Source organism: Odocoileus virginianus, chromosome 1 (genome assembly GCF_023699985.2).
Source record: "Odocoileus virginianus isolate 20LAN1187 ecotype Illinois chromosome 1, Ovbor_1.2, whole genome shotgun sequence".
NCBI lineage: Eukaryota > Metazoa > Chordata > Mammalia > Artiodactyla > Cervidae > Odocoileus > Odocoileus virginianus.
This window is the reverse complement of record NC_069674.1, coordinates 49,406,644-49,432,211: the sequence shown is the minus strand read 5'-3', so window position 1 is coordinate 49,432,211 and position 25,568 is coordinate 49,406,644. Positions and strand designations below refer to the sequence as shown.

Here is a 25,568-nt window from a genome sequence, read left to right as displayed (position 1 = left end):
ATTTTTGATCGTCAGTTCTTGCTACACTACTCTGACCTATATGTCATTGGTAGATATTTTTCTTTTTAATTAAATATATAAATGCATATATGTAAGGGGTTATTCACATTTCAAATGTTAGCCCATCACCAGAGGCTGCCTTTAAAATATTCAGTCTAACATCTTCCCATTGTTCTTTTATATTACCCATTTCTTTAGTTACTTATTTATTACCTGTCTTACCACTTTACCAGAAAAGTAGCCAGAGCTAACACTTAAGTAGATACTCAAGGCACTGTTCAAGTGCTGGGCATGTATTAACTCTGAATCTGCACAACAGTCCTGTAAAATAGACATTATTATTATTCTTAGGTTCAAGCAGAAGACCCTGAGACACAGAGAAGTTAAGTAACTTGCCCAAGGTCACACAGCTATGAAATACCATAATTAGAATTTAGACTCTGGCAGTCTGGTGCCACAGTCCATGTTCTTCTTCATTAACTATCCTTTCTGTCCATGAATGGGATCTGGCCTGCATCCCCAGCCCTAGAATAATGCCTGTTGATGTTCTATGTTAAATGAATTAATACTTCATGGTAGATTCAGAGTGTCAGACTCTTCAGCCAGATGATGATATGTACTGATATATGAAGAGATTTCCACAACATGTTAAGTGAATGCAGAAAATATAGAATATTATATATTGTTGTTTTTGTTCAGTTGCTAAGTCATGTAAGACTAGTTTGGGGGAGAAAAAGGTATTTATGTACATAACATGTAACATCTATGAGATATGTGTATATGTACATGTGAGGAGGTGGGGTAGGGTGTAGAAAAAAATCTGAAAGACTAAATACTCCAATGATCACCTTCAGGGAATAGGATTGGTGGGGCAAGGGGGATTTTTTTATACCCTCTTTGAAAAAAAGTAAGAATAAGTATTTTCTTTATGATATGAAAAACTTTAAGTAAAAATTTTTGAATTTTGGGCAAAAATAAACACACTCTCATTTCATACATTCTTGAATTATAGTTTCAGAATAATAAGTACTTTAAAAATCCTTCATTTCCTAAATCTATAAATGAAGTAAAACAATTGCTTCTTACTTCATTCGAGTCTGAGTTTTGCAATTTTGTTCGGGGTGTCTTCATTTACTTTTATTTTTTCCTAAATGGGGTTAGGAGGTGGGAGAAGGGCTTCATTCCCACAATTGAGAGCTAAATATATCACCCAAGGAGTTAGACTGCCAGGGTCTGAAATCTAATTATGCTATTTTATAGCTATGTGACCTTGGGCAAGTTACTTAACTTCTCTGTGTCTCACTGTCTTCTGCTTGAGCATAAGAATAATAATAATGTCTATGGCATAGCTTTATGCTATTATTATTGACATAATTACTTTGTTTGTCATGACGTTGTGATGTCATGTATGTGTGTGTGCATGTTCAGTCACTTCAGTTGTGTCTGACTCTTTGCAACCACATGGACTGTAGCCCACCAGGCTCCTCTGTCCATAGGATTCTCCAGGCAAGAATACTGGAGCGAGTTGCCATGCCCTCCTCCAAGGGATCTTCCTGACCCAGGGATTGAACCCACATCTCTGGCATCTCCTGCATTGCAGGTGAATTTTTTTTTTTACCACTGAGCCACCTGGGAAGCCTTGTGGTGTCATATCATATTAAAAAAGTCTGAAAGCTGTGGGATAACTGACTCTTGGACTTTTTGCATTGAACACATGAACCTTTCTTTTCTAGCATCTGATTTTTGCATTTCATTCCAGATAAGGGCAATATTTACTTCACAGTTTGGTTGGCACATCAGAGTAAGACGATGTTTGCGTGGAATTTTCTTTTAAAAAAAATGAATTTCTTCAAAGATTGTTGAGCTCATTCACCTCCTTCAGGAAAGTAAATTTGAGGAGCAGGGTCAGCTGAGGTTGGAGGTGTGTATACAGATCTCTTATTATTTAAGCATTCCAAGAATGCAGTGTCCTGTGCTTCGAAGTTGCATAATAAAGATGTTTGGCACTGAGGCACTAGACTTGACTTTGTAGTGTGGCCTCTCAGGGTCAGGCTATTTTTCTGAGAGCCTGGAGGTCCCATTATTGTGCCAGGTCACAGGGAGAGACATGAGAAGCAGGGGAGGATGGAGCGGAGAGCAGAGGGCCCAGGGCATCCGAGAGGGCAAAACTCTCTATCACCCTCACAGTTTCTCAGCCCTGCCTGCACATTTAACCACCTGGGAGCTTTTAAAACAGACAGATGCCTCTCTCACTCCAGACCAGCTGAATTGGAATCTTTGGGTATTGAGCCTAAGCAGTAGTTTTTTAAAAAAACAGCTCTCCATGTTGTTGTTTTAATGAGTGGTCAAGATTGAGAACCACTGGCTCACGTGTAACTCTTCAGGGCTTCTAGAAACACATGCGTATTAGGAAGGAAGTGGGGGACTGGAGGCCCACGAGAGTGGGTGAACTCATAGTATTTTACACGCTGGAGGCTGGAACCACTTTCATGTAGATTCCATCCTCTCTCCACTCCTTATACTCTCCTACTGCTGAATCAATACAAGCTGAAGATGATCCTGGGGAGTGGTATTGAGTAGCAAGTTAGAGGGTCAAAAATCGTGTTTTGTGACCCCCATGGACTGTAGCCCACCAGGCTCCTCTGTCCACGGTATTCTCCAGGTAAGAATACTGGAGTGGGTTGCCATGCCCTTCTCCAGGGGATCTTCCTGACCCAGGGATGGAGCCAGGGCCTCCTGCACTGCAGGCAGATTCTTTACCATCTGAGCCACTAGCAAATCCCATAGAGGACCGGAAGGGAGATTTAAAAAAAAAAAAAAAATCACTTATTCAAACAAAACACACATAGTTGGGACCAGGCAGGCTAGGGCAGAGCTAGTTATATTTATTCAGCACAGCATAGTTGACAATATCATTTCGTGATGCATCTTCTCATCAGGGTCCTCAGGCAAGCCTGTGTGGGCATTATCGCCTTCTGATGGATGAGGAAGCAGGGGGCTGGAGGAATCTGAGGGCAGGATCACACAGCTCTTACGAGGCCAGGTAGAACCAGCACCTGTCTGGCTACCCCTTCCCGGGCCACACTGCTCTCCCACAGTAGTTTTACAAGGCCGGCTTTGATTTCAATTTGTTTTTGCTTCAGCTTATAAGTTCCTGCTTGTCTTGAATTCTCTATGAACATTTTCAACACTTTAGTCAAGAGAACTAACTAGTGAAAAACTGACCAGGTAAGATCGCCAAAGGAGCAAAGAACAGCAAACAATCCACTTTTCTTATTCTCCCATTAATAAATGGTTTACATGAAAACTGTCTTATAAATTCCTGGTATTTCTTTCTTACAGCAATAATTAGCATTTAAGAACATGCACTATATGCCACTTACTAGGCGTTATGAATATTAATATATTTAGTCCTCCCAACCACTACGTGGCATAGGTACTATGATTGATCCCCATTTTACAGGTGGGGAAACTGAGGTCCAAAGAGCTTAGCCAGCTTACCTAACGTCACCCAGCTAGTGGATAGTAATGCTCAGATTGGAATCCAGTTTGAGACAAGAGCTCACAGACTTTATCTGTTATGCTCTGCTCACTCTTAGAACTACAGCCCTGCTGACCTGTGTTCCCAGTTTGCCTCTGGGCTCCTACCTTTTCTACCTGTTTCCTTACTAATCATTTGTGCTTAATGTCCTTTTATCATGCATTAGGTTTTGCTGCAAGGGCTTGGTAAATATTATCTCGTTTAATTCCTTAGCACTGGAGACTGGGTCCCGGGTAGCCTCTCCGAGGGAGGCTCCTCTCCAGCCCGTGGCTGTTCTGACCATCCCTGCTCTCTTGGCACGCGCCCTTGGCCTCTTCCCAAAGCTGCCAAAGACCCTGTAGATTTTGAAATTTCTTTGTCCCCGCTCTCCTCATGGTTAGAACCCTGCAAGCTCAGCTCTTCTTCCAGATTCTTAGCTACAGGTCACAGATCCCCCCTCCCCTTGCATTTCTCTTGCCTTCTGCCCACCACCTTCTCACGTCATCCAGGTGGATGTGCCAGTCCTCTCCACCTTTCTAATGCAGAAGTGACGTGTCTCCGTGTGACTGGGCTAAGGCAGGGGTTGCAGGATTTCATTCCGGGCCAAAGCAGCAGGATCCTTTCTGGCCAAACATGACTGATTACACATCAGATGAGCCATGACATCATGTGAGGGCTCACAGTCACATCCTGCCTTGGCCTTGTGGAGACCAAGTGGGCCTTCTTTCAGACTGCTCCCAAGGATTCACGTAGGGCCAGGCCACCTATACTAGCTGCTTTCACACTCAGTTCTTGTTTGGCTTGAGGACTTCTCCATCATTTTCTTCCATCTACAGCACCATTTCCTGGCTCTCCTTGTGGCTGAATCCTTTGTGGCTCCCAAGTCTCAGCTGTGCTCTCAGGATCTCACTGAGAACTTCCCTGATTGTGTGTCCAAAAGAAGTACCTCTTTGTCAGCCCTCACTCTCTCTCTTGATATCACCCTTATTTCCTCTCCTTAATGGTTTAGATAGTAAAGAATCTGCCTGCAATGCAGGAGAACCGGGTTCAATCCATGGGTCAGGAAGACCCCCTGGAGAAGGGAATGGCAACCTCCTCCAGTATTCTCGTTTGGAGAAGTCCATGAACAGAGGAGCCTGGGAGGCTATAATCCATGCAGTCACAAAGAGTGAGACACAACCGAGTGGCTAATACTTACACTATTTCATCTCCATACTCTTTAATCATCATGCTTATTCATTTACTTACTGTCTGTATTTTTCATGAAATGTGAGCTTTGAGGAGGGCAAGGAGTTGTCTTTTTCACTCCCTGCTCTGCCAGGATCTTCTCGTAGCATGGTGCCGACCCCTGCAAGGTGCTGAGTGAAAGAAGTAAACACACCTCTGTCACTGAGGGTGGTGGTGTTGTAATTCATTTCCAGCATCCCACCCTGCCAGTGGCCTCTCCTCATTTACATTGGCCATATCTCTTTAAATCTGCACCTTCTCCGGGGTTTTGTTGCTATCATTTGCATGGACTGTATGACTCAGGTCCTGCCTGCTGCTTCTCAATTCATCGAGTTGAATGAAGTTAGTGAACACCATCTCTGTAAATAAAATTAGAAAGTCAATTTGGACTCTCGGTGAAGGGAGCAGATTGTCACTGAGGAGGGTGGATTCCTTGTTATGTCTCTTTGGGAATATGTTGGTCGAAAGGAAGAGTCCCCGGAAGGCTTAAAGAGCTTAAATATATGTATACTGTGCTGTGTTATGTTGACTCTTTGTGACCCTATAGACTATAGTTTGCCAGGCTCCTCTGTCCATGGGGATTCTCTAGAGAAGAATACTGGAGTAGGTTGCCATTTCCTCTTCCAGGAGATCTTCCCAACCCAGGGATTGAACCCAGGTCTCCCGCACTGCAGGAGGACTCTTTACTATCTGAGCCATGAGGGAAGCCCTAAATATATATATAAAACTGAGCCAGGTGGCTCAGTGGTAAAGAATCTGCCCGCCAAGCCAGGAAATGCAAGAGATGCAGATTTGATGCCTGGGTCAGGGCGATTCCCTGGAGAAGGAAATGGCAACCCACTACATTATTCCTGCCTGGAGAATCCCCATTGACAGAGGAACCTGGCAGCCTACAGTCCATAGGGTCAGAAAGAGTTAGACATGACTTAGTGACTAAACCACCACCACCACCCTAGGCAGTATGCTGGGAATCAGTTCAGTTCAGTTTAGTCGCTCAGTCATGTCTGACTCTTTGCAACCCCATGGACTGCAGTACACCAGGCCTCCCTGTCCATCACCAACTCCCGAAGTCCACCCAAACTCTTGTCCATTGAGTCAGTGATGCTATCCAACCATCTCATCCTCTGTCATCCCCTTCTCCTCCTGCCCTCAATCTTTCCCAGCATCAGGGTCTTTTCAAATGAGTCAGCTCTTCGCATCAGGTGGCCAAAGTATTGGAGTTTCAGCTTCAACATCAGTCCTTCCAATGAACACCCAGGACTAATCTCCTTTAGTATGGACTGGTTGGATCTCCTTGCAGTGCAAGGGACTCTCAAGAGTCTTCTCCAACACCACAGTTCAAAAGCAACAGTTCTCCGGCACTCAGCCTTCTTTGTAGTCCAGCTCTCACATCCATACATGACTACTGGAAAAACCATAGTCTTGACTAGATGGACCTTTGTTGACAAAGTAATGTCTCTGTTTTTTCATATGCTGTCTAGGTTGGTCATAACTTTCCTTCCAAGGAGTAAGCATCTTTTAATTTCTTGGCTGCAATCACCATCTGCAATGATTTTGGAGCCCTCAAAAATAAATTCAGCTACTGTTTCCACTGTTTGTTTCCCCATCTAATTGCCATGAAGTGATGGGACTGGATGCCATGATCTTAGTTTTCTGAATGTTGAGCTTTAAGCCAACTTTTTCACTCTCCTCTTTCACTTTCATCAAGAGGCCCCTTTAGTTTTTCTTCACTTTCTGCCATAAGGGTGGTGTCATCTGCATATCTGAGGTTATTGATATTTCTCCTGGCAATCTTGACTCCAGCTTGTGCTTCCTCCAGCCCAGCGTTTCTCATGATGTACTCTGCATATAAGTTAAATAAGCAAGGTGACAGTATACAGCCTTGACGTACTCCTTTTCCTATTTGGAACCAGTCTGTTGTTCCATGTCCAGTTCTAACTGTTGCTTCCTGACCTGCATACAGGTTTCTCAAAAAGCAGGTCAGGTGGTCTGGTATTCCCATCTGTTTCAGAGTTTTCCATAGTTTATTGTGATCCACACAGTCAAAGACTTTGGCATAGTCAATAAAGCAGAAATAGATGTTTTTCTGGAACTCTTGCTTTTTCTATGATCCAGCGGATGTTGGCAATTTGATCTCTGGTTCCTCTGCCTTTTCTAAAACCAGCTTGTACATCTGGAAGTTCACGATTCACGTATTGCTGAAGCCTGGCTTGGAGGATTTTGAGCATTACTTTACTAGCATGTAAGATGAGTGCAACTGTGCAGTAGTTTGAGCATTCTTTCATATTTCCTGTTTTGGGGATTGGAATGAAAACTGACCTTTTCCAGTCCTGTGGCCACTACTGAGTTTTCCAAATTTGCTGACATATTGAGTGTAGCACTTTCACAGCATCATCCTTTAGGATTTGAAATAGCTCAACTGGAATCCCATCACCTCCACTAGCTTTGTTCATAGTGATGTTTCCTAAGGCCCACTTGACTTCACATTCCAGGATGTCTGGCTCTAGGTGAGTAATGACACTATCATGATTATCTGGGGTCGTGAAGATCTTTTTTGTACAGTTCTGTGTATTCTTGCCACCTCTTCTTAATATCTTCTGCTTCTGTTAGGTCCATACCATTTATATTCTTTATTGAGCCCAACTTTGCATGGAATGTTCCCTTGGTATCTCTAATTTTCTTGAAAAGATCTCTAGTCTTTCCCATTCTATTGTTTTCCTCTATTTCTTTGCATTGATCGCTGAGGAAGACTTTATCTCTCCTTGCTATTCTGTGGAACTCTGCATTCAAATGAGTATATCTTTCCTTTTCTCCTTTGCTTTGCACGTCCCTTCTTTTCAAAGCTATTTGTAAGGCCTCCTCAGACAGTCATTTTGCTTTTTTGCATTTCTTTTTCTTGGGGATGGTCTTGATCCCTGTCTCCTGTACAATGTCATGAACCTCTGTCCAGAGTTCATCAGGCACTCTGTCAAATCTAGTCCCTTAAATCTATTTGTCACTTCCACTGTATAATCATAAGGGATTTGATTTAGGTCATACCTGAATGGGTTAGTGGTTTTCCCCACTTTCTTCAATTTAAGTCTGAATTTGGCAGTAAGGAGTTCATGGTCTGAGCCACAGTCAGTTCCCAGTCTTGTTTTTGCTGACTGTATAGAGCTTCTCCATCTTTGGCTGCAAAGAATATAATCAGTCTGATTTCGGTGTTGACCATCTAGTGATGTCCATGTGTAGAGTCTTCTCTTGTATTGTTGGAAGAGAGTGTTTGCTATGACCAGTGTGTTCTCTTGGCAAAACTCTATTAGCCTTTGCCCTGCTTCATTCTGTACTCCAAGGCCAGATTTGCCTGTTACTCCAGGTGTTTCTTGACTTCCTACTTTTGCATTCCAGTCCCCTATAATGAAAGGGACATCTTTTTTTGGGTATTAGTTCTAAAAGGTCTTGTAGGTCTTCATAGAACCATTCAACTTCACCTTCTTCAGAGTTACTGGTTGGGGCATAGACTTGGATTACCGTGATATTGAATGGTTTGCCTTGGAAACTAACAGAGATCATTCTGTCATTTTTGAGATTGCATCCAAGTACTGCATTTCTGACTGTTTTGTTGACTATGATGAGTACTCCATTTCTTCTAAGGGATTCCTGCCCACAGTAGTAGATATAATGGTCATATGAGTTAAATTCACCCATTCCAGTTCATTTTAGTTTGCTGATTCCTAAAAGAGTAACAGTCGATGTTCACTCTTGCCATCTCCTGCCTTGATTCATGGACCTAACATTCCAGGTTCCTATGCAATATTGCTCTTTACAGCATTGGACCTTGCTTTTATCACCAGTCACATCCACAACTGGGTGTTGTTTTTGCTTTGGCTCCATCTCTTCATTCTGGAGTTATTTCTCCACTGATTTCCAGTAGCATATTGGGCACCTACCAACCTGGGGAGTTCATCTTTCAGTGTCCTATCTTTTTCCCTTTTCATACTGTTCATGGGGTTCTCAGGCAAGAATACTGAAGTGGTTTGCCATTCCCTTCTCCAGTGGACCACATTCTGTCAGACCTCTCCACCATGACCCTCCGTCTTGGGTGGTCCCACATGGCAAGGCTTAGCTTCATTGAGTTAGACAAGGCTGTGGTCCTGTGATCAGACTGGCTAGTTGTCTGTGATTGTGGTTTCAGTCTGTCTGCCCTCTGATGCCCTCTCTCAGCGTCTACCCTCTTACTTGGGTTTCTCTTACCTTGGAAGTGGGGTATCTCTTCACGGCTGCTCCAGCAAAGCGCAGCTGCTGCTCCTGACCTTGGACATGGGGTGTCTCCTCACGGCCGCCGCTCCTGACCTTGGACATGGGGTGTCTCCTCACGGCCGCTGCTCCTGACCTTGGACATGGGGTGTCTCCTCACGGCCGCCACTCCTGACCTTGGACGTGGGGTAGCTCCTCATGCCCACCGCTCCTGAGGATATACAAAGGCACATCTTTTATTATTCCTTTGTATTCTGGCTATTGGTGAGAAAAGAGTTAACTACCAGCATGCGAAATAAATACTAATTCTAAACAAGAAATGGCGGCGCTTTACTTCTGTAGAGAGTGGTCAGGGGAAGGTTTGATGAGACTCGGTCAAGGCTGTGAAAGACAGAGGATCTAGGTGCATCTGCTTGGGTGTTTCCTGAGGCCTCAGCACTCTGTGCATTCACTGGGTTCTTTGTCCTCTCTAGATAGAGCCACAGAAAGCGCCCGTCGTCCTTTGGCTGCAAGGGGGGCCCAGGAGGCTCGTCCATGTTCGGTCTCTTCGTGGAACATGGACCTTACATTGTCAGAGAAAATATGACTTGTAAGTATTGCTTGGACTCTGGTTTCCCATGGAGAGTTCTTCCTTTGAACCTTATATCTGCTTTAGAAATAACTTAGTGTGAACAGTGAACCCCTAGAAATAGCTTTACAGTTTCAGATTATGAAAACGTAATTTTCTGGCAGTGTTTGAAGGAAGGAGCCAACAGGGTGAGTGTCCTGACGGGGCTGCTTTCTGCCTTGAAATTTGGGTGAAAGGTTCCACGCTTTGTTCTGCTAGTCTACTGCTGACTCAAGCAATCCAGACTTATGAAAACATTTGGCATTTATTACTGTCTGGGTGAGACCTTTTGCATGGGACAAGCGAGTGGAATTATATCCCTAATTATTCATATAACCTGAATGGCATACACTTCAGCCACACAAATGATCAGGTATCTTGGAAACAAGGTGCTGAGGGCCGCGGGAAGGAATGGAGAAGGAGCTACATCCAGCTCTAACCCAGGTTTATCTCCACCTCAGTTTTAGGGGAGAGGAGATTGTTTACTTTCCCCAAGTCAGAATTTGGAGGGTAAACCAGTTTGTGACTTGGTATACTTATGTACGCAATTCTGTTGAAGTTGTGGGTCTCTTCAGTGTTGGATGGGAGGGAAGATTCTGGAGAATCAGAGGTTAAAGAGGATTCACTCAATTGGACAGATAGGTTTATTGCATGTGTGGGTGACGGGTGTTTCTGCATGGGGCAGTCGCATGGGGTTTTGTTTGCAAAGCTCATCTTAGATGTAGACAGTCTCTGGTTCCGGGAAAGTAAAGGAGAGGAGGGGGAGGGAAACAGCTGGCGTCTGTCCCTGCTGCAGGACAGACACGCAGGGCCAGAGGGACCGCAAGAGTTCCCCAAACTGGAGGGGGCAGTGGGAGTGTTGGGCTCCAAACCAGAGCTAGACGTCAGGTGGAATGTTTTGTTGAGGACTGAGTCTCAAGCCTCTTCTCTGCTTTACCAGTGGGTGCCAGAGACTTTCCTTGGACCACTACGTTTTCCATGCTCTACGTTGATAATCCCGTGAGTACCTGGGGTCCTGTGAAATGGCAGTGTTGGCCTCTCTCGTCTTTTTCTCTTTCATTAAGTACATTTATTAAGTAGAAAAACACCAGATTTTTTTCTTTTTAAAATATAATTGTCAATTTTATTTTTTAGATAATTTTTAAAAATTTTATTGGGCTGCTCCAGGTCTTAGTTACGGCCTAAATGGGGTCTTAGTTGCCGCGTGCAGGATCTCGTTCCCTGACCAGGGTTCCCACCTGGTTTCCCTGCATTGGGAGCACTAAATCTTAGCCCCTGGAGCACCAAGGAAGCCCCTATAATTGTCTATTTGAAAAACACATTTGATTCGATTTGTCCCACCTTCCTTCAGCATTGAAACACATACATTGCCATATGTAAAATAGCTAACTAATGGGAAGCTGCTGTGTAACACAAGGAGCTCAGGGGGAGGTCCAAGGCGGGGACTTATGTCTACCTGTGGCTGATTCATATTGTCGTATGGCAGAAGCCAACACAATAAAGCAATTATTCTCCAATTTAAAAGTTTTTAAAAATTGAGATTTAATTTTTCTAATATGTACCATTATATCCAAGTTTGGGAGTTTTCCTTGCTGCTTTCTCTCCTTCCCTTATTTCTGGTCTTATGAAATGTCCTCTTCACTAAGTTATACCATCCAGGAAGGGATGACTTTCTCTCTACTGATAATATGTGTTTCTCTATAACTTGGGTTTTTTTTTAATAGCATGGGAACACCTAATCTTTCAAGTAGAGCTCTGATATAAAGAGTCAAAACTAGCCCCTTTCACTTATCACAGTGAGCTGAATGCCTCATCTCAGGGAGGGCAAAAGGTACAATTCTCCTTGGGAAGTTTTTATGAAATCAAATCTTATAAACTGCAATATAGGAGAGTAACTTTAGGGTCAACTCCTGCAGATTGGGAGTATCTGTCCTCTAATCTAACTTCTTTCACTTCCCAGATGGTTCAAAGAGAAAACAGAAAAATAGCAAGGAAAAAATCCAACATTCTTGCCCCCCATCATGTTTGCCAGCCATCTTCTTCCCTAGTCTATAACTTCATGTTTACATTAAAGTCTAATTAAATGTCCTGTTCCCTTGGCTGTTTGGAAAAAAATAAAAAATCAAAAATATTTACAACTGATGTATATGGTGGGGGTGCATTCCTTATACATGTTGTTGACCCAAAATAAGTAGTAGCTTTTTCTGTTGATTTACTCAGTTGTCTATGAACTTCCAGGAATAAGGAACTATTAGTTTAAAGCTAATCTTTATTTTAAAACCCCTTATCTGCTGAAGGTGAAAGGGCTTAGTGGCCATATTTATCACAAGTAAAGAAATGGGGAAAAAAACTGGGCACACACACACAACTAGCTTTTATCTTCGGCCAGTAGAGAGTTCCTTCTTAGCAGGACAGAGCAGTGCACCTTCCAGGTTTCAGAGACTTTGAGTATTTTGATACTGTAGCAGGGGGCAGGAAAGGTGAGTTTCTCATCCTTAAATAATCATCTGGCAGGGTCTCCACTGCAGGATCAGAGAAGAGCTTTGCACTGCCAGTTTATTTGGGCTCAGCAGAGGGAAGGGGGACATGGTGACATGCAGCGTCCTTCTGTGAGCATGGATGAGTGCACAGGGGTGATGCTGAAAAGCTGAGGCCAAAGGCATGACCTTGGGAATAATGTTGATTTCCTTCCCGTGTGGTGTCTCTCAGCAGGATGTGTGTTTCTCTCTGTTTATACCTGCTTATTTATTTCATCTTTAGGTGGGCACAGGTTTCAGTTTTACTGACCATGTCCATGGATATGCGATAGATGAGGATGACGTGGCCCGAAACTTATACAGGTAAAAGACCCTGGCTTTCTTTTGGCCATCTTCAAACCAAATGATTTTCTACTTCAATATGAAAATTCCTCCAGTAGTAGAAGTATTATTGATTGGTCATCATAGTCCAGTTCCTGAAGATCTTGTAAGAATACTTCTACATGAGGAGTGCATGCACACGTGCACACACACACACACACACACACACACACATACATGGCCTGTTTTCCATTTTGTTATAATTGATAACTGTGAAGTGACCAGCAGAGAAAGTAGCAAGAAGAACTGACATCTTAAGATGTAATTTTGTAAAAATATCCTTTGAAAAACAATAGAAACAGTAGAATTATTCAACCAAATATACTTTTCCAACCTTTCAACTAGCTGCCTGAGAGGTTTCTGCTTGCTTCCAACATTATTTATATATTGAACTTTGGATTTGCCAAGAAACAACATCTCAGATGTTTGTTTGTTTTCTTTCCCAGGAGTCCTTTTGTGGCCATCACAAAATACAGTTTTTCACTCCTGTGTTTCTCCTTCATGCCTTTTCCAAGCTGAAAGCTCAGCTTGCTAGCTAGTCTCTTACTTTTCCTTTCAGATTACAGAGTTATTCTTTTACACAAAAAATTAAGGAAGATGTGAAGTTGTAAACCTGATCAAACAGCATACATATAATATCTTCCTTTCTCTTTTCTTACATTCATTATAGCTATTTTTAGTACATTTTCTTAAAGTGACCTTTCTTATTTGGTCATTTTGTTTCGCAGTCTGTAAATTATTACTAGAGACCAGGTCCTGGATTCTTTCTGATCACTAGGGCCCTCCCCCACCCCACCCCCAGCCCTACGCATTGTAATAATTTGCTGAAAGAATCCTAGTCGCCAAAAAGAGTTAACCAGCTCCTCTATGGTGCCCCTCTATTTTCACAAAACACCCCGTCTGCTAATTGGTGAGCAAACCCAACCAATCCGCAAAGTGAAAGTGAATCTAATAGGAGTCAGTGTTTTTTGATCTCTGACAAAAGCTTTCCGTTTTATTCTTCTTTCTCCCCAAGGCGATGGTTGGGAGGGGTGGGGGCAGGGAAGAGGAAAGAGGAGCTTTTCAGCCTCTCTCCCAGAAAATGTTTCTTCTCTGCTGCCCCAGAAAACGACATGGCTGGTGTCTGTCTTGCACACTTTCATTCGCCACACGTCCCATTATTTTAACACGGTCACTCAATCTCCAGATGAGCTGACTAGGACCCACACTTCTGCTTCCAGATCCTGTGGGTCCTTAGCCAGATCCTGGCAGGGGTCCCTCCGCTGCCACCAGCTCAAACACCTCCTTTTCCGCGCCACAGACATAATCCTGACGGCGGTCCTTACAAGTTAAGTCAAGGGCCACGTCTTCCTCATTCCACAGTCATAGTACTGACTGTGAGCTCTCATTTTTCAGGTCGGAAACCTACATCCCCCATACCCTCCTCCTCCAACCCTTTTGGCTTAATTCCAAAAACCCTCAGTTGTTTAACTAGCAAACACCCTGAGGGCGGAGGGTCTGTATTAAAGAAATACATCAGACCCTCTCAGCCGGAGCCCTGCACCCTGCCCTTCCTCTTCTGGCTCTCCCGCCCCTCCCCAGGGAGGGTCCCAGCTTCCAGTTGCCCCTCTGAGTGGATATTTACTGCTGACATGTGGTTCATCTCCTCTTGCAAGACATGTAAAGAGAACCTATTTCAAAGCATCCATTGTTTATAGCTGTTTTAGTTCTTTTTGCTTCAGGCTCTTAGAACTGGAAAATAGCTAATCAAGGGTAGCGCAGAAAACTGATTTCAGCTGTTTCCTTTATGGTTTATACTATTTGTTTCCCTTTGTGACTGTACTCTTCTCCCCAGCTGTCCAGATGGGTGTTTGGAATAAGAAGGTCGCTTTGAAACCTAAAAACAGGCTGCTACAGGTTTAAAGAGTAGAACTTTCTTTTTCTCCCTTTAAAAACCATTTTTCTTTTTTCCTGAAAATCCCATCCCATTTCACTATTATTAGTGCACAGCTGAGAGGAGTAGATTCCTAAAAAGACATTTGACATTTACATTTAGGCTGCTTTTCTGTGTGTTTGGAAATGAAACTTTTTCCACAAACAAGATGTTTAGACTTCTTTTCTTTTTTTTTGCTCTGTTAGTCACTCAGTCACGTCTGACTGTTTGCGACCCAATGGACTATAGCCACCAGTCTCCTCTGTCCATGGAATTCTCCATACAAGAATACTGGAGTGAGTAGCCATTCCCTTCTCCAGGGGAATCTTACCAACCCAGGGGTCGAGCTTGCGTCTCCTGCATTGCAAGAAGATTTTTTCCATCCAAGCCACCAGGGAAGCCCATTGCTAAATAGAAAAAACTTCATAACAATGTGACTATGAAACAGTTTTATATATTAAATTGAGAATAGCATTGAACAAAGGGTGCAGATGAGATCATGGCCCGGCCATACTAGATGTGGAATGAATGAATACTGAGGATAGCTCCCCATCTCCTGCAAGAGAACAAAACCACTGGGATCCTTGTTGCTATGCTTCTTTCAGCCAGGCTATCAGTGACTAAAGGTATACGTTGTCTGGCTTTTGTTGGTATGGAGCTTTTGCTGAGATTATTTTAACCTCAGTTATCCTGAATGTCTTGTATTTCTATGACCCTGACATCACTAGAGCTGACCAGAGTCCAGAGCTGTCCTTGGATCTGTAATGTGTTACCATTTGCATCTACCTTCTCTGCCCTGGGAGAAGGAAATGGCAACCCACTCCAGTATGCTTGCCTGGAAAATCGCGTGGGTGGAGGAACGTACTAGGCTACAGTCCATGGGATCACAAAGAATCGGACACGACTGAGCAACTTCACTATCTCTGTCCTGAGTCCATCTTCTCTTTATAAAATTATATGAGGGGTGGTTTCTCCTGATCATTCAACCTTACCTTCTGTGTTTCATCCTGTGTTGTCCCTTAATGTACCTTTCTGCCACTGAGTAGCCTTTCACTAAAATTCTACTTATTTGACAAGGCCTTGACACAATGCCAGCAAGGTTCCAAATGGAAAGACATGGAAGAGAGAGATGCTTTGTGTGCCCTATAGCTTTTGTGCCTGAATAAATGCATTGAGTGCGCGCGCACACATGTGTGCCCACACACTCACACACAGACACACACGTATACTATGTATTAGGTTGATAAATTTGCTCGGGTTTTTCCATAACATCTTACAGACAAACTCAAATGAACTTTTTGGCCAATCTGATATTATATGCTTTAGCAGTTGTACTTCTAAAGTTTGCAGTTTAATGTGAGGGTGATTCTACTTTTGAACAACCCTTTACCATGTAATGGTCTAATCCTTGATGAAAACACAATTCAGTGAACAAATGGCATATGTACCTCCAACTTCCCAAATTTACCTTTTTCATTCCCATTTAAGAAAGACCTACTAAGGCATTTCTATGATTAGCCAAATTTTTGTTCAGATCCTACTGTAAAATTAAAATTCCATGATAACTTCCTTAATTGGGACCTTGCCTTGGAAACTTCAACTAGAGAATCCTTTTTTTTCAAGCTAGAAGTAAGCTGGGAGATTATCTCCTTCAACTAAGATTGCCAGATAAAATACAGAATGCCAGTTAAATTTGAATTTCAGATAAACAGTGAATGATTTTTTAATCTAAGTATGTCCTGTGCAATTTTGGGGACAGACTTATACTAAAATATTATTTGTTGTTTATCTGAAATTCAAATTTAGTTAGACATCTGGTATTTTATTTGCTAAATCTGGCAACCCCAACAACTTTCCAACAAATTCTTGAAGGAAATAAGTTTTAAGCTAAAGCACAAGGCTTAATTGAGATTTACTATATTAAATTGTCTATTGCCATTCCAACTAGCAGGAAGAGAGAAAGAGAAGTAATTTTTAGCCTGAAGGTTAAAGAGGCAAGGGTGGAGAATAAACTCCTATTTTTGTCTCAGCTCTAAAGGCAGCGTATTGCCAGCACAAACATGGAGGCTGTGTAATGCACTTTCCAGATTTAGTTGCTACAAAGATTTCAGTTACTATAAATAATAAATAAATACACTGAAACTCTACAGTAGAGTTTAATGTTGGCTTGTTTTTTTTAAAGATTTTTTTTTATGTGGACCATTTTTAAAGTCTTTATGAATTTGTTACAATATTGCTTCTGTTTTATGTTTTGGTTTTTTGGCTGTAAAGCATGTGGGATTGTAGGTCCCTGACCAGGGATCAAACCTTCACCCCTTGCACTGGAAGGAGAAGTCCTAACTACTGGACCACCAGAGGTTCCAATGCTGGGATCTTAGTGGAGACTTTGAAAATTAAGTTATCGCCAGGATTGCGGTGATTGTAATGACCCAATTTTGCCTCTGTGTAACCCTTGAACTTTCTGCTCCTGGTTTTTCAGGGCCTCCTTGCCTTTCATCTTCACTGGCTAGTTCACGGCTTTTAGTCCCTCAGCAGGATACTGGAACAAAAACCCTACCCAGCTTCTCAGGCATTGCAATCTAGGTCAAGACATTCATAAGGCTTCAGAGTTTCACAAGTTTTTGTCTCCTTTATGAAAGATTCTGTTCAAGTAGAGAATCATTCAATAATCCACCCTTTTCTTGCTTGGTATGAAGTAATTTCTTGAGTCTGTTTAAATCTATTTCAGCATACCAAAGTGGCTGTTGGCAATCTTTAGTAAATGTGGATATTTTGAGCCCAGAGGCCACTTTGCATTTACTTCCATAACTGTGGGCATTTGGTGATTTTCCTTTAGACTGTAGTCATTTTAGGGGGCTTCCCAGGTGGCTTAGCAGTAAAGAATCCACCTGTGATTGTAGGAGACACAAGAGACATGGGTTCGATCCCTGGGCCAGGAAGATCCCCTGGAGTAGGAAATAGAAACCCACTCCAGTATTCTTGCCTGGAAAACTTCATGGACAGAGGAGCCTGACAGGCTACAGTCCATGGAGCTGCAAAGAGTTAAACACACCTGAGCGACTGAACACATACACATCTAGTCAGTTTACAGTTTTTCTGTTCTTTGGTTATTAAAACACTGAAATTCTAGGGAACCCATTAGAATATAGAAATGTTCAGTGTTCCCCACAGAGAGAGGTTGGTAAGCAACTGAGGTTCCCATTACCTCACCACAAACTGAGGTTAGTGGGACTATAATGTTTGTAGAACTAACTCCACAAATTGCTAAATGATAGGTGAAAGCCTGTGGCACTTTGCCCAAGGGTCCCCTCAACAGGCAAGTGATTCAAGTTGGTAACCCAGGGATTTGGAAACCTTTCCAGAGTGTTGATGTTCACTTATATGAACTTCTGAGTATCACGGAGCAAGCCTACAAGTATTTTTCTAACCATCCACAGCGAATGGAGTGTCATACACTCATGAGACTTTGAAAACAATACCTCCAGAAGCTTATAGCATAATGGTATCTTAATTCAATGCAAAACCTCTTGTCTAAGGGTGAAACTGGGTAGTATAGTATGATTCCATTTAATTTTTATTGTTGCTTTTGTTTTTGCAGTGCATTAGTTCAGTTTTTCGAGTTGTTTTCTGACTATAGAGACAATGACTTTTATGCCACTGGGGAGGTAAGTTGAAATCATGTTTTCTTGTGTGCTTCCAACATCATCAGGACTGGAATATATTATGACACCTGTGGTTTATTCATTTAGTGTGTACACACACATTAATATTAATTCAATCCATATAAAAAATTCTCAAATCATTCCCTACTATGTCTGAGGCTTTGGACAAGTATTAAAAATTCAGTGAGGAATAAGACATTAATTCTGCCATAAATCTGAGAATCTAATAATAAATACAACACAGAATGAAAAGTACAATTAGGAAAGTAGCTGTAAAGACAAGTAGCTTAAGATGAGCAAATAGCTACCTCTCAAGATGTGATCCACAGGAAAGGTCAGACAGAGGAGGCAAGAATTAAACTGGATTTTGAAGGATGAATATGGGTATATTAGTCAAGGCTCTTCTGCTTACAAGTGACAAAAACTGTATTCAAGGTGGCTTAAGTAAAACAGGGGATTGACTTGTTGGCATCAGGTATGGCTGGATCTGGGTGCTCAAACGTTATCATCAGGATTTTGTGTCACATTCTCTTGATCTAGTCATTTGGCTTTGCTCATGACTGGTTTCATTCTCAGGTAAGTTCTTTTCACCTGTGCCCTCGCCTCTCCAGGCCACTCCAGAGCTCTAGAGAGCCTACAGGCTAAACTTCTCCCTCGTCTGAATTCCACCACATTTCTAAATCTCATTGTCCGTTTGGAGCCCATGCCCATTCTAGGGGTCAGGGGGATGGAGGATACAGATTGGCCAGAATGGTGCCTGAGGCCCACTGCAATGCCCAGGAAGCAGCGAATCTTGAAGCCTTTACACCTGAGCCACAAGCTTGAGAATGGGAGATGAGTGGTTTCCAGAGGAAGATCTGAGTGATGATACCAGAGGGAGGGCTGGAAGGATGCAAGCACAGATCACAGGTGTCCATTGTAAGGGTGTCAAAGTGGAAAACGGTCTCAGCTTTTCCAAGGGAATGGCAAGTTAATGGAACTAGGATCTTCCCTCTCTTCACCTTCTTTCTCCTTTTTCTAAACTGTCTAGAAAGGATATCCTGACTATTTAGCTTCTTACACTTAAGTCTTTTTAAAAGACTGTTACCTAGTTAGGATATTTTAGGACCTCTACCAGTAATTCCCTGCTGTTCCTTCCCTTTTAACCCATTTCAGAGGCAGCATGGGGAAGGGGGAAGGAAGTGACACCCCTGTCATTTTGGTAGCAACCTTGGAAAACAGTCAGCAGAACAATCTGCTTAGAGTGTAATGCCTTGTCTTGTGAATAATGTGACAATGTTGTTAACCGTGATGTTGAACTTTTCAGCAAAGCTGCCAAATTTTCAATGAAAAACTTGTCTACTTCATGTCAGTCTGGTGGTTTCATGCATGTAATTTCTGAATGTGTGCAGGAAAGGAGAGTTTTCTTTTTACACTCTCTGCTGCCGGGATGAATACTTTTAAGGAAACCTGTGCCTTCAGAGTGATGAAGGAAGGTGGGAATGAGGGCGGGCAGGGGCTAGGGTGGAGACGCACTTGCCAGGCAGCAGCATCTCTGTAAGAACCATGCAGGAGATGTTAAATCAGGGGCACACCTTTTTCTAGAAGGAAGAGCACTCAGTAGTGCCTGATGGTTTATTATTTGCAGAATGTGGTGTTTCTCTTTAGTTTGTTCCATCTGGTCTTCTGTTAAGGCTCGGAGGAAGAATGGAGAAGTGGAAGGAATTCTGCATTAATTATTAGGAGACCTGAGGTTCATTGCTGGCTTTGTCTCTCTCTGAGTGATTCTAGACAATTTCTTTAACTTCTCTGGGCCTCTGAATTTCATCTTACAATCAGAAGGGTTGGTTTTTAAATTAGATCACTTCCAGGGATATTTTGCTTTACTGGATGTTCAACCCTAGTTACCTAGACATACCTTTAAAGCATCTGTATATAAATGCAGTTTTAACATAATACCAACCCCACCCTCCCTGTTGCCACTGTCAAAAAAAAAAAATGTTGTAATAGATTTTTCAAGAAAGGGAAATCTTTTCTCTTATGAACTCTTAATTTCTTCATACTTTTGGGAGAGGTTGAAAATAATGCTGCTAGATTTGTAGAACTGTTCTTGGAAAAGAAATGCATAAACTCAGAAATGGTTTTCTGCTTCTCATTGCAAATGTGAAAGTGTTAGTTGCTCAGTCATGTCAGACTCTTTGCGACTCTTTGGACTGTAGCCCACCAGGCTCCTCAGTCCATGAAATTCTCCAGGCGAGAATACTGGAGTAGATATCCATTCCCTTCTCCAGGGGATCTTCCCAACCCAGGGATCAAAGCTGGGTCTCCCACAGGCGGATTCTTTACCATCTGAGCCACCAGGGAAGTCTATTGCAAATGTACGGGACCTAAATATCTTCCACTTTTGTGTGCTGTGAATGAGAGTAGCCTGTTGCTCTAAGCAACTTGAGCAGCTGTTCAGTGCCCTGAATTTGTTGTAAAGGAGTCTGGAAGTAATAACAGTATCTTCTGTATAGGGTTGTTTTGAGCATTTAATTAGATAATCCTCCTTAAATATTTAACAGAGTGACTGGCTATAGAGAGTACCCAACACATGATGACTATTACTACCATTCATGTTGAAAAGTTGGATTAATATATTATTGCTTCAAAGCATATGGCCTAATGCATGTAAGCAGGGGCTGAGATGTTTAAAGAGCTCCGCTCACTTGTTTTTGGGATGTGGCGTTGTCTCCCCTCTTATTTTGAAATCATCTGTAAAAGAAGTTGTTCACTTCATCAGAAGATGATGGTGGAGCTTAACAGCTTTGGATAGTAGCAAAATGCGTGTGGACCAACCGAGGGCCCTCACCCCTGCCGTGTGGACCTGGCGAGGCCACAGCAAACAGTATGGACCTGCATTTGAAGCAATGGAGAAGGAAGAATTGCTTTGTCTCCTTCCCTTCTCTCCGCTTCTGCCCGGAACACCAACTGGAATTAATTTTCTCTAAAGAGAGACAAATGTGTCTGTAAATCACCCTCCTCGAGGCATGAAAAAAATGTACTTCAAAAAGAGAAACAAGCTGCATTTAATTCACATAATTAACTTTCTTCATAAGTGTTATCCTTTCTGAGCCAGTAACTATTAGTGAGATTGCTCTTTTTCATGAGGTTCAGACACTCTTTAGAATCCGCTCAAATGTACGTGGGCCCAGCTAGAAATTAAAGCAAAACAGCCCTGGTGCATGAAGGCAGGGAGGTGGCAGGAGGGAGGGGTCTGTCCACTGTCCTCTGCGACTGTGGTTTTCAGTCCACTCATGGGAACCAGTGCTTAGGGGCGGTTGTGCCAATGGGTAGGATTGCTTGTGAATGGCATCTGAAAAAACTGAGCATCTCTCTTTGATCAGCAGGAGGGGGGCTGCTTTCCTTAGAAGCAGTTTGCAGCCAGGGTTTATTTGAGGCAAAACTTTGAAGCTATTTAAAAATTAGCGAGCTTAATAGGATACTTTATCTTCATTCACATGAGCAAAATCCTGCTGGGTTCACAGAGTCTGATTTCTTCATTGAAATCATCATGTTCCAATGGGTTCAGAGGGGCAGGATCCCAGGAGTCAAGAGCCAGGTTTGCTTAATTTGTTTCATACAATACTAGGCACAGTGTTTAATGGATGTTATAGAATGGCTTCAAGCAAGGCATTTGCCAGATAAAATAAAAATATCGCTGACACGTCTCTGGCTTTTTTTGGTCTCCCTTTCATGGTTCTTCTCTCCCTGTACTGTACCCCAGGCCCAGTGAACCTCCTTTCTATTCTCTTATTTTCCAGTGCCCTAACTCCCACTCTCAGCCTTCCTTTCCTTGGCTGTATGATGTGTGGTCCTAGTTCTCCCAGGCTTCCTCCATCCCCATCATGGTTATTCTGTTTCTCTCCCCAGTTCTGACTTGTTACCAGCTCACTATCCGTTAGAGAAAACTAAATTAAGCGCACTCCCAGCATGTTGCTGCTGCTGCTGCTAAGTCGCTTCAGTTGTGTCCGACTCTGTGTGATGCTATAGAGCCTGCAGTTCACCAGGCTCCTCTGTCCATGGGATTCTCTAGGCAAGAGTACTGAGGTGCATTGCCATGCCCTTCTCCGGGGGATCTTCCTGACGCAGGGATTGAACTCGCGTCTCCTGCATTGTTGGCAGATTCTTTATCACAGAGCCACCGGGGAAGCCTCTTCCCAGTGTACTTGTCCTTGAATAGAGGATTGAACCTAAGCCCTAGAAAGATGCTTGTCATAGGGGAATTTCAAGTGCTGACACGCCCGTAAAGGGGCAGGCTGGGAGAACTGCCCCGGTGACAGGTTTATACTTGTTTGTGAAGGCTGCACCTTTGTCTTAGCCCAGCCTTGGGATCCTTGAATCTGGTGGTTAGAAGGGGACCTTCTGGAGAAGGAAACTGCAACCCACTCCAGTATTCTTGTGGGAAATCCCAAGGACAGAGAAGCCCGGCGGGCACACAGACGAGCTGGACACGACTGAGCGACTAAACAGCAACTAAGGGGACCTTCTAGAGTGTTCAGTCCCTTTGTTTGATTTATAGATCTTATCTGAGAATATTTATTGAGAGTGAACTTCCAGATGTTCAAGCTGGTTTTAGAAAAGGCAGAGGAACCAGAGATCAAATTGCCAACATCCGCTGGATCATAAAAAAAGCAAGAGAGTTCCAGAAAAACATCTATTTCTGCTTTATTGACTATGCCAAAGCCTTTGACTGTGTGGATCGCAATAAACTCTGGAAAATTCTGAAAGAGATGGGAATACCAGACCACCTGATCTGCCTCTTGAGAAACATATATGCAGGTCAGGAAGCAACAGTTAGAACTGGACATGGAACAACAGACTGATTCCAAATAGGAAAAGAAGTACCTCAAGGCTGTATATTGTCATCCTGCTTATTTAACTTATACACAGAGTACATCATGAGAAATGCTGGGCTGGAAGAAGCACAAACTGGAATCAAGATTGGCAGGAGAAATATCAATAACCTCAGATATGCAGATGACACCACCCTTATGGCAGGAAGTGAAGAGGAACTAAAAAGCCTCGTAATGAAAGTGAAAGAGGAGAGTGAAAAAGTTGGCTTAAAGCTCAACATTCAGAAAACTAAGATCATGGCATCTGATCCCATTACTTCATGGCAACTAGATGGGGAAACAATGGAAACAGTATCAGACTTAATTTTTTTGGGCTCCAAAATCACTGCAGATGGTGATTGCAGCCATGAAATTAAAAGACGCTTACTCCTTGGAAGGAAAGTTATGACCAACTTAGATAGCATATTAAAAAGCAGAGACGTTACTTTGCCAACAAAGGTCCATCTAGTCAAGGCTATGGTTTTTCCAGTGGTCATGTATGGATGCGAGAGTTGGATTGTAAAGAAAGCTGAGCGCCGAAGAATTGATGCTTTTGAACTGTGGTGTTGGAGAAGACTCTTGAGAGTCCCTTGGACTGCACGGAGATCCAACCAGTCCATCCTAAAGGAGTCCAGTCCTGGGTGTTCATTGGAAGGACTGATGCTGAAGCTGAAACTCCAGTACTTTGGCCACCTCATGCGAAGAGTTGACTCATTGGAAAAGACCCTGATGCTGGGAGGGATTGGGGGCAGGAGGAGAAGGGGACGAGAGAGGATGAGATGGCTGGATGGCATCACTGACTCAATGGACATGGGTTTGGGTGAACTCTGGGAGTTGGTGATGGACAGGGAGGCCTGGCGTACTGCGGTTCATGGGGTCGCAAAGAGTCGGACACGACTGAACGACTGAACTGAGATGATTGAGAGTGGATCATATGACAGGCATGATGCTGAGCACAGTTTCATGCATTTCCTTATTTAATCCTCACAACTGTCTTAAGAAGCTAGCGCTGTTATTATCATACCCATTTTACAGCTGAGATAAATGAGGCTTGGAGAAGTTGCAAGCTCATCCAGCCCAGAGTTAGAACCTAAGCAGCTGGACTCGAGAACCCAAGGACTGTGGTCAAGGGACAAGCTAAGGATTGTAACCCCATTCATGGAGATGCTTTCTGGAGCCTGGCTGCTCTCTCTTCACAAACTGCACTGTCTCTGGAACCCACCTCTTCCCACAGAACAGATCTGCCTGTACAAGGGAGTCAAACATCCTTTCTATATTTTTTGCAGTCTCTAAGGGTTACTAACCTTATACAAACAGTAAAGAAGTTCCCAGCTTCTTGGATATTTCTGTCTTTCTGGCCAAGACTTCATTTTAATCATAAAGGCTTGGCTTTGATCATAAAGTTTTATGGAGTAAATGGAGGTTTCAAGTGATCTAAAGGCTTGAAGTCCTTGGAATGTAATTATTTCTCAAAGCTTGGAACTTGCTGAATTTTATTAGATAACATTTGAGCTGCTTTAAGTCTTGAGCTCATGACAGATGTCTATTTTCAGTTATGTTCTTCTGACTTGCCAATATTTTCTTTTAGAATTGAAAACGGATTTTGAGTATTTAATGAGTTTAATATTAGAAAAGTCAAGGTTTAAGCTGCAACCTGAAGAATTGAATGGGGGCATATGGAAATGTTTGCAAATTGGGCCTCAGGCTTTTGGATAGCATACCTAAGTCAAATCAGCACATATTTACTGATTCTTTAGTTACATGGAAAAGAATATGAGTAAATCAGAAGTAATTATAAACTTTGTCTGAAGTGAGCTACCATGCTGGACCAGGCAGCATGGCAACACAAATAATACCTGATTGGAGGCTGAGGACTGGAAATACTAAAGTAAATCTATTATGCACAGCTTCAGCCTTCTGTGTTCTATCTACAGTGAGCAAATGAAGGATTCAGTTTGTTGACTGTGGTCCAGTATGTTCATGCTCTTTATTTAAAAGTTGAATTAATTACAGTCTCTAAACAAAAGTGTTTACTCCTCTGATCGAATCACCTGGCTTCAAGCTGGGTATGAATTTCTCTAAAATTGGCACTGAGGTAGAGTTAGGGGGAGGAAAGGGGCATCTTTTTCACCTATTTTAGTCACTGATGGAATTATTTTTTAAAGAAGCATCATCTCAAAACAAAATAGACACATATCAGTTGGAAGGCAGTAGATACTTTTTCATAAGTTTATGTGACTAAAAGTTGGATACAGATCAAAATGTTTTTCTTATATGTCTAGTCCTGTAAATTCTGCATTTCTTTTTAAGTCTGTAGTCAAGAGAAAGAGCTATTTAGATAAAATCATATTCTCATTAGAACCCACCCCCCCTTGTTTAATCACAGCAGTGTGGTCTTAAAATTAGATGATGCATGGTCTAGCAATGTCTAGGAAGTTGTAGAGATTACCACAATCTGTTGTGTAGAAACCAAAGTTCTACTTTTCCCCATTCATTAAATTTCTGAACTAGCTACATTAAGGCTACCCCTCTTCTCTTTTCAGTAGAAATAATGGTGCTGAGTGAAGTAAGATTCTATGCCAAGGCTAGATGAAGTCAAGGTTGTCCTAGCTTAATCCGGTCCTCTTGACTGTTATGTCCTGTGTGACTCCATTCAGCTTAGGCCTTTCGCCAATTTTTGTCGTAAAATTCTC

At 42.6% G+C, this 25,568-nt stretch overlaps 1 protein-coding gene across 1 annotated transcript in view; it reads left to right on the top strand.

The window, feature by feature from the left end:
• The window catches only part of CPVL (carboxypeptidase vitellogenic like), a 118,901-nt gene that overhangs the window by 32,371 nt on the left and 60,962 nt on the right, over nucleotides 1–25,568 (top strand). The window contains 5 exon segments of the mRNA XM_020892492.2: nucleotides 9,457–9,495; nucleotides 9,497–9,572; nucleotides 10,531–10,589; nucleotides 12,351–12,430; nucleotides 17,959–18,025. Coding sequence (XP_020748151.2) covers nucleotides 9,457–9,495; nucleotides 9,497–9,572; nucleotides 10,531–10,589; nucleotides 12,351–12,430; nucleotides 17,959–18,025 — 321 coding nt within the window.